General features: G+C 50.6%; 1 protein-coding gene across 2 annotated transcripts; it reads right to left on the reverse strand.

Moving 5' to 3' along the window:
* Nucleotides 1-6: 6 nt before the first annotated feature.
* Nucleotides 7-7563, reverse strand: LOC137144229 (uncharacterized). 2 transcript variants are annotated; one of them, XM_067534443.1, is made up of 5 exons: nucleotides 7023-7563; nucleotides 4969-5064; nucleotides 4079-4378; nucleotides 2880-2966; nucleotides 7-302 (listed from the first exon to the last, which is right to left on the reverse strand). In XM_067534443.1, the coding sequence occupies exons 2-5, from the start codon at nucleotides 5030-5032 to the stop codon at nucleotides 25-27; spliced, it is 729 nt and encodes a 242-aa protein (XP_067390544.1). In that variant the 5' UTR covers nucleotides 5033-5064; nucleotides 7023-7563; the 3' UTR covers nucleotides 7-24. The 2 variants fall into 2 exon arrangements, with proteins under 2 accessions (XP_067390544.1, XP_067390543.1); XM_067534442.1 differs by lacking the exon at nucleotides 7023-7563 and having other exon boundaries at nucleotides 4969-5812.
* Nucleotides 7564-9489: the final 1926 nt, after the last annotated feature.

Consider the following 9489-nt stretch of genomic DNA (forward strand, 5'->3'; position numbering starts at 1 on the left):
ACAGAGCAGAGGTCACTCATCCCTTCAGACACTCACTTCGTGCTCCTGGTCCTCGGGCAGGCCCTGCCCCAACAGGCACGGCTCCTGCAACGCTTGATCTACTTGGCATCCATTTAGCTGGCAGGAAGAGTCCTGAGGCGCACTGGGGTTGCTGGCCAGGTGTGCAGAGCTTTGCCTTCTTCTGCGGTGCAGGTGTTGGTACAGCAGATATAGCGGCACACTTATCACCAGCCCTATCAACATGGCCACTCCCACCGCCAATCCGATCACCCACTCCAGTGGATTGACATTGTCCATAGCCCCTGCAATCAAACAGAGAGAGAAGGGCGTTAGGCCAGCAGTTCCCATTGCTATGAATCAACAGAGAAGTTGAGTCTCCCCACCCACTTCTCCAGCTCCCAGACCAAGCAAGCCACCACCACGCCCCCTCCTGTCCCCTGTCCAGTTTTGTCTCTGGACTTTGCCTCTTCTCCTCAATTGGTTTCTTTTCTGAGTCTTATTTTCTTTTAGTTATTATCCTCCTCAACTCTTCCTTGCTTTGTGGCTTCTCAATGGCAGCCTGAGTCTGCAGAGAGCCTGAAGAAAATCAGTGTGTGCAATGGGGGGCGGTGACAGAACGGATCCCTGTGTACACACCCTGGCAATAACCTTTATACAAAGCATGCCTTGGCAGGTATCATTTGAAAGTTCATAATAGTCGGTCATTATTTTTCTGGTGAAATGGGAGAAGGGGTTCTGACCCAAGAAGTTTGGTCAGGAAGACTTCAGAAAGCATGGGGTGAGAAAACTTGGCTTTGAATTTAACACGAGTTTGTTAACTTAGGCACCAGTTTTTTTCTTTTTTATCTTTATTCTTTTTGTAACCATTTCTGACACTTATGCCTTATTACTTCTACTTGCTTAAAATCTCTAAGTGAGCAGAAGGAACTTGTTTTATCTAATCCACTGTGTTGAAATTGAAGTGTCTGGAAAACTCCATTTAGGATGGCAAATTGCCTGACCAACCTGATTGCTTTCTATGATGAGGTGACTGGCTCTGTGGATGTAGGGAAGGCGGTGGACGTGATATACCTTGACTTTAGCAAAGCTTTTGATACGGTCTCTCACGGTATTCTTATCGGCAAGTTAAAGAAGTATGGGTTGGATGAATGGATTATAAAATGGATAGAGAACTGGCTAGGGCATAGGGCTCAACGAGTAGTGATCAATGGCTCCATGTCTAGCTGGCAACCGGTCACAAGCGGAGTTCCCCAGGGGTTGGTCCTGGGGCCAGTTTTGTTCAACATCTTCATTAATGATCTGGAGGATGGGGTAGATTGCACCCTCAGCAAGTTTGCGGATGACACTAAGCTGGGGGGAGTGGTAGATACCCTGCAAGGTAGGGATAGGATACAGAGTGACCTAAACAAACTGGAGGATTGGGCCAAAAGAAATCTAATGAGGTTCAACAAAGATAAGTGCAGAATCCTCCACTTAGGAAGGAAGAATCCCATGCACAGCTACAGACTGGGGACCGACGAGCTGGGCAGCAGCTCTGCAGAAAGGGACTTGGGGGTAACGGTGGATAAAAAGCTGGATATGAGTCAGCAGTGTGCCCTGGTTGTCAAGAAGGCTAATGGCATATTGGGCTGCATTAGGAGGGGCATTGCCAGCAGGTCACGGGAAGTGATTATTCCCCTCTATTCGGCACTGGTGAGGCCGCATTTAGAATATTGTGTCCAGTTTTGGGCCCCCCACTACAAAAAGGATGTGGACAAGTTGGAGAGAGTCCAGCGGAGGGCAACAAAAATGATTAGGGGCTGGAGCACAGGACTTATGAGGAGAGGCTGAGGGAACTGGGCTTGTTTAGTCTGCAAAAGAGAAGAGTGAGGGGGGATTTGATAGCGGCCTTTAACTACCTGAAAGGGGCTTCCAGAGAGGATGGGGCTAGGCTGTTCTCGGTGGTGGCAGATGACAGAACAAGGAGCAACGGTCTCAAGTTGCAGGGCGGGAGGTCTAGGTTGGACATTAGGAAAAAGTTTTTTACTAGGAGGGTGGTGAAGCACTGCAATAGGTTACCTAGGGAGGTGGTGGAATCTCCATCCTTAGAGGTTTTTAAGCTGAGGCTTGACAAAGCCCTGGCTGGGATGATATAGCTGAGGTTAGTCCTGCTTTGAGCAGGGGGTTGGATTAGATGACCTCCTGAGGTCCCTTCCAACTCTAATATTCTATGATTCGATTTCTACTAAAGAAATAACTGACTTCATATAACTGGTATTGTCCAGCAGAGGGCTGGGCGGTACAGGACCTATATTTCTGGAGGAAAATCCATGGCTGGGGTGTGTTGGAGCCAGCCAGCCAACCCGCCTGCCGCCCCCCACACATGCTGCAACTTGAAGGCTGTTTATGAAAAGCCCTGGTGGGAACTCCTTCAGCTAGGCATCGCACGGCCCCCAAGGTGGGAGGACAAGGGTGGCACAGCTGCTCGTTAGTCTAGATTGTACCCAGGTATGTCACTGGGGGGAAATCTGTCCCATGCATCTCAATGGGGTATTAACTCCCAGCCCCGCTGTCAGGGAGCGTCTCTTCGAGTGCAGCAGGAAATGAAGAGCACAATGAGTCTAGCTTCTCCACTCAAGCACAGACACCCCAGCTGCTGGGATAGGCACTGGGACACCATTGCTGCTACCCCTGCTTGAAAAACCCAGCGAGATCTCTCTACCCTTATCCCAGGATGGGGGGTGATGAACCAACCCCCCTCGGCTTTCTTCTGCAGTCACCAAAAGATATCACCATCCTCCTGCTCAGGTCACTGGCCCAGTCAGCCTGGCCACCCCCAGCCTTCCATATCTAGAGCAAGCGGAATTCCACAGACCCCCCGTGAGCAGAGATCCCTTCACCTGGCTGTCCTGAAGATCTGTCCCTAAGGTGGGCGGTCCCAGATTGAAGATATTCGTGTGGTTCTTGAGTGGAGGATGGCAAGCAACCTGGAACAAGAAAGGGAGAGGGGACCATGGGTGCCATCCTGGGAGACGGGAATGTAGCAGTGTTCCTGAGTGTCATGGTGACAAATATTAGAGGGGAAGGGTTTGCACTGGAGTTAAATCTGCATGTCGCCACCCACCTCATGACTACCTCCCAAATCGCTCCACATGGGAGCAGCAAAGGCAGAATACACTTCCCTAGCAGGTTCCTGAAGGCAGGTGTCAAACTGGCCAGATCTGAAAACAGGCATTTTTTTTAGGCTGCAATCTTGTTCCCCAGAATCCCAGTTTTCACTGGGGAAAAAAAGTTACCAGCCCTCGTGACTGAAAAAAACCACCCTTAAAAACATAACCTGGGTGTAACATGTGCAACAATGTCTGCCTGAGTTTGCAGGGAGTCTGAGCCAATCACTCTGAGGTGGGAGCTGCTCCATGCATCTGAATCAGGAATTAACTCTGAAGCCTAATAATGATTATTTAAAATATCAACCTTAACTATTTCACTGCTGATCAAAGCACCTAAGAAACAAGGGGGAGGATCACAGAGCTGCACAGTGAGAAAAGTCCCATTTTGGTGCCATAAATTGGATGGGGTTTAGGAAACACCAGCCCTTCCCCCCCACCTCATTCTGACCCATAGAGCTAAACAGCTAGAGGGGAGGAGCAAAGCCTGGTCGACATCTAGAACCACCAAGTGGGAGCTGAACGCAACAAGCTCAGCAGAGCCCATGGGTGTATCTAACCTCACTGGCAGGGGACCAGACCCAGAGATCCCAGCCAAGCCAACACGATCCTGTCTGGAACATTTGTACAGTCCTCCCTAGAGCAGCCATTCTGTTGGCGCTAGTGGGTGGGGCCTGCCTTGTGGGTGGAGCTTTGGAGAGCACACTGCTTCCTCCATCCCCAGCCCTTCCTGTCGGAAGACACATGGTCCCCCCAGATACCAAGTCCATCCTTTGGGACCCTCTCCAATTATGAGGGCAGCTTCAGCGACTGGGAAAGCCTCCAGGAAGCTGCAGGACACTGTGCCATAGGTCTGGAGTGACCGGGAACCTGGGCCGTGTTAGAGGCAAAAGCACCTGCTGGGCCTTCGAGGGACTGTGCATGTGACGTACCCTTCACTTCCAGGTGCACGATGATCGTGGGGGTTCTGTTTCCATTCAGGTGAGGACGGATCTCGTAACTCCCTTCGTCGGCTTTCCTCACGTTGTGCAGAAGTAAGACACCAGTTGTTACGCTGGCCCGGCCTCTGAGTCCTTTGCAGAGAGGTTTGCTTCCCACAGAAAGCAGGCATGAAAAGTCCTGGGTGTGGGTAGAGTCTGCTCTTCTATACAGATCAACCGTTTTCTCAGCGGTGTTAAGGGGGATAGAGGCACTCTGCCCTTCATATGCAGTCACATTTTTTTCAGGGGGAGCTGTAGGAATTAGGAGGGGGAGGAATAAGATTAGAGTGAAACTGAAGGAAATATTGAGAGTAAGAAGTGTGAAAGGGAGGTAGCCGTGAACAAGCAACATCCCCAGTGTTGGCAAGTCCCAGGACCACACTCGATAACTGTAGAGCATGGCACCCTGTACCCACACACTGTAGCTCTTTAGGGCTGTTTATTCCAGGGCTCTCCAGCCTATAGGAATTCTCACACGTGCATTCCTAGCCAAGGACTCACTGCAGGTTCCCCACCCCTCTGGCAAAGAGACCAGTGGAGTTCATGGCCTCACCTCCCCTCTCCAGCAGCCCCACCTCCAAATTACATTGCCTCCAAATCTGATGTGCTTTGGGATTCTAGGAGGACAGCATCTATTATTATTATTAGAACTAGAGGCCCCAAATGAGATCAGGCCCCTTTGTGCCGGGCGCTGCCCAGACATAGTGAGAGACGTAAGGGGCTTGCAATCTAAGAGAGAAAAATGAATGGGTGGATGATACTGTACTTGTGTAACAACACCCCTGCCAGAACACCGAGAAGGCATTTGAGGTCAGTCTGTGGAACTCATGTTTGCTTCGTACCTGGAAGACACCGACTAGGCATGAATCTCAGCAGGCACAAGCATATACAGAATCTGAAATCCATTGTAGCAGCTGTGTCCTCCTTTGTCCAGCGATCTGAAAACAAAACAAAGACACTGAAGCTCTCTCTCTCTCTCCAAAGCAGACCTCGCCACTTACCCAGCGCTCGTTACCTGCAATGTGCTCAGCATGGGGACTTAGACTGCAGCTTGTGCAGAATATGAGGTGTGGCAGAAAGTGGAAGCTACCCCAGTTCCTTCCACGTTTGCTTAGGCTGATCCGTGAATTTGGCCCACACTATCTATTGGAATAAATCCCTACAGGACTCACATTCTGCATGCCACACAAATATATCAGGCAGCCAGGATCCAGCATAAGGGTTGATGTCTGACTGTTCTACTTGTAAAAGAAAAGACTAGCAGGATCTTATTTAGGGGGACAGGCAATATGCCACGTTTATAGAACATGTAAGAATATTAAAAAGCCGTCACATTCACACACACATTCCTCGAGTTCTGCAAGCTGGTGTGATATAATGACCAGGCCTTTTATGCATTGCTCAAGCCAGTCTAGTGGCCAACTAGCCTGGGCTCGAGTAGGGAGCCAGGCCTCTGTCAGACGTGAATCTGATGCTCCAAGATGACAATTGCAGAACGAGGGCTAAAGTTTCCATGTTTTTACCCATCTTTGATACTTGCCAGCTCGGAGCCCAAAAGTTACCCTGGGACACTCGTGATCTGTCACTGCTCTCCCCACCCAGCTTTGGAGACCCGCTCTGCTACAGAAACCATGCACCCGCCTTGGGGGGGGGAGGGGAAACAGGAGAAAGAAACCCCTCCCTCCCCCTCCTCCAATCAAGAGCACCCATAAGGAGGGGAGCAGGCTGCCAGCCATCCAGCGGGGAAGGAAACAGGAATAAAATCAAGGCAATTTAAAAAAAAAAAAAAAAAAAAAAATGCCACCCAGTCCGATTGGGGAGGGGGTTGGGGACCCCCGGCCCAGCCCATGGGAGACTTCGCTGCACCCCCATGGCCTCAGCGCTGCCCCCAACAGCCACCGCCCGCCCCCGCTGCAAACCCCTCACCTGGCCACTTTCAATCTTGTGAGCAAACAGTGAGCCGGCAGCTCCTTTTATAGCTGCGCTGAGGCTCACTCAGGACCTACGTCACGGAAGCTACCATTAGCGGCAAGGGGGAGCCTGCCTGCAACCAAGGCAGACGCGTCCACAGTGAGGGTAAGGCGTAGTTTCTCCACCCGTGGTATGGGTTACGCGAGACACAGGCAGGGGGTGCCCGGGGGAAAACAGAGTGAAGGGGAGGCGGGCGGCAGCCCCGGTTTCTGGGGGAGACGGCCCCCCCCCGCTTCCCACCCAGTTACAGCTCCCAGTTGGGAGGCGGGCCTTAGCTGCCAGGTTCTGGCAGGCAGCAGCCCCACCCCCCTCCATCCCAGCCGGGAGGCCAGCGGCGGCAGCTGCCGGCTTTTGGGGAAGACCGAGGGCAGCCACCCACTTCCTGCCTGGTCCCAGCTCTTAGCTGGGAGGCGGGCGGCAGCTGCTTGCAAATTCCCTAGTGGCAGCCTCCCTCCCTGGCTCAAAGCCCTGTGCCCTGAAAACTTGACAGCCCCAGATTTCACCAGACACCCTCTTTCCCAGTTTCTCTCTCACCCGCTCCTCCTCTCAAATTGATGGCAAAAAATTCGTCAGAGCGCTTTATATTCCCCAGCATTGGCATGGGCTAGCTTCAGGCCTTGCCCTTAGGTTGGGCGGGTCAACTAAACCAGGAAGTAGTCTCTCTGGCCCTTTTACAAGGGCAAGCAATAGGGAGAACAATCTCAAACCCTTGGCAGGGCAAGGAAATAGTCCACGGCCTAGCCCTCCGGCAGGGTGGGCAAGCAATGGGGAAAACAGTCTCTAGCCTCCTCAAGGGACGAGCAACCAGCCCCAAAGCCCCGGCCTTAGGCAGGGCAGGGAAGGCAGCAGGGAATGGGCTCTGGCTCTCAACGGGCGTTCACCCCTAGGTCAGGGGTAGGAAAGGGGGATGGGGACACAGACTCACCCAACTCCACTGCATCCCAGCCTACCAGTGATGGGGTGTCCTGTCACTGGGTCAGCGGGGCTCCAGCCTTCGTGTGAGCGTAGGTTCAGCCAGACCATCGTCAGCCACCCCTGGGCTACTTCTTCCCACCCTCTCCCTAGAGTACCTCGTCTCCTGAGCCGTAGCCCGGGTCCTCAGGGCGCTCTGCCCGAGGGAAGCTCCAGCAGCTCTCGGCCTGGTTGCTCGATGGCAGATTGGGGAACTCTTCGGAGTCGTCTGCGGAGGGCAAAGCATCTTAGAGACAGCAGGTGCTTCCATTCTCAGAAGTGGAGCTGCCTTGTCACCACTGTTGACTGACCCTCTATTTCATACAAGCCTCTGCGCGGTCGCTTCCATCCACAGCTAAATACTGGGGTGGGGGCGGGAGAGGCAGGCAACGCATCCCAAGCTCCTGCTGCTTCCAATGGCATCTGCCCTAGCTCAGATTTCCTCCTCCTCCTCCTTCATCTCTCCACTCTGGCTGTAGAGGACGGTTATCCAAGCCAGAGGAAAGTCGGGGCTGTTGCCTGGAATGGAAATCAAATCAAAAAGCCATAGTCACTATGAAGATATCTTGGCTATAATTAAACACACGCCTACCTTCCTAAGCATGAATTTGCCTGGACCATGCCAGCAATTTAAGGGTTAACACAGCAACACACACCACGTTGTTCAAGATCCATAGCACTCATTAACATGGAGCCAATGAACTCTGCCAGGAGGGCTGACAGACAGCAGGACACTAGCTCCTTCTCTTTTCTAGCTGCATTTCCAGGCTCACCAACGGAGCTAGCCCAGAGAAGGGCCCCTTAATGGAAAGGGAGGCAAAATCCAGGTTTGACAGTATAATGAAAAGAGATGAGGAGTCCACCTTATATGGTATCTATGGGTGGGAGCAAATCACTACAATAAGAGTGTTAACTTTAGGTATAGCAGCAAAACCATGCACCTTAGATTAGGGGGCTATTTAAGGGAAGTGTTGTGCCTACAGGGTGAGGAGACTTTTCTCTTACAAACACACTGGGTCCAACTCTGATCTTCCTTATATCAGTCTTTACACAACTCACTTTTGCTTAGTCATCCTGGATTTACATCAGGGTCTTTGATCAAAAGCCAGCCCTAATTCCATTGACTGCAGCCCTAACTCCATTGACTCCATTTACACCCATGAGATGCAGGCACCGTGTGTCACAATTAGGCTTGGCAGAATTCAATTAAAAAAAATAATAATAATAATTTTGACGGATAATGTTGATGTTTATGTCTAAGCATTTTTTTATTTTCATCAATTTCAGTTTTCACAGTCCTGGGAAATTATAGGGGACCAGACACGAATTACAGTAGACGTTCAGATTCAAAAAAATTAAAGTTTCATAACCATTGAAACACAAATTGTTAATGTCACATATCAAAATATACAAAGTAAATAGCCTTAAATCAACCTCTGGGTTCTCAAAGGGCATATTTCTTCATCTGTAAATTTTGATGAGCAATAGAAAATGTTGGTTGGTTTTATGAAGTCGATGTTTACAGACATTTACTGATAATCAGTCATTCCGAGCCCAGTCAGAAGAAGGCTCTATGGATCAGATCCTGCTCTGAGTTACAGTACTCCATGGAGTTAAGTTATTCTACTTTCACTGTACACACTGGTGTAGCTGAAAATCTGGTCCTAGGGTCCAAAAATATTCTCCCCCTTTTCTCTCCTCACCCCTCCCAAAAACACGACACTTATTTACCAGAACTCTGGGGGAAGAGTACCCCATAGATTTAAGAGTGACTTAGCAATGCTGTTCTTTTCTATTCATAGCAGGCTGTAAAATGGCCCCAGAGCTTCAGCCACACCCTGTACTATGCTCTGCAGAGTTGGAATTATAAAATGGTGGCGATGGCAGCAACATTTAAAGGTCAGTTCAAAGACACAGTGGGCCAGATGAGAGGTTTTCCCTTGACTTCCATGGCCAACTACAGTCATTTTAGACCAGCTGGGGATCTGGCCCAGGATTTTTCTCCCTTGGGATTCCTCTCAGAGCATTTCACTCTGATAATCCTAGGCTCTTGGGGGAGAATCAGTACTTAAACCTGCCTCAGAGTCCCAAATTCACCCTAGTTTATTAGGCAAGGGATTGGGGGTGAGGGGAAGATGCAAACGGGACACAGCAAGTCTGCCAGCCTTCCCACAACCCGTTTTTTTATCCTCCAGTGCCCTTCAGAATCTCATAGATTAAGCTGTATTTAGTCTGCTTTAGGGAGCTGGTTGTCAGGTCCAGGGGGCTATTTACACTGGCGGAGCTGGAGACAAGGGAGATTCTCTGAGTCAGTGAATCACAGTGGTGCTAGTCACTCTTTCTATAGCACTTTTCAGCTGTTGATCTCAAGAACCTTCTCTGCCCAGTTTTAATCCCCTTTTATAAAGAAGCCCTAAACTCAGCCTGAAGAACAGGAGCCC

This window comes from Emydura macquarii, unplaced genomic scaffold (genome assembly GCF_026122565.2).
Source record: "Emydura macquarii macquarii isolate MOO-44397 ecotype Brisbane River unplaced genomic scaffold, CSIRO-AGI_Emac_v2 contig_3418, whole genome shotgun sequence".
Classification (NCBI taxonomy): Eukaryota; Metazoa; Chordata; order Testudines; family Chelidae; genus Emydura; species Emydura macquarii.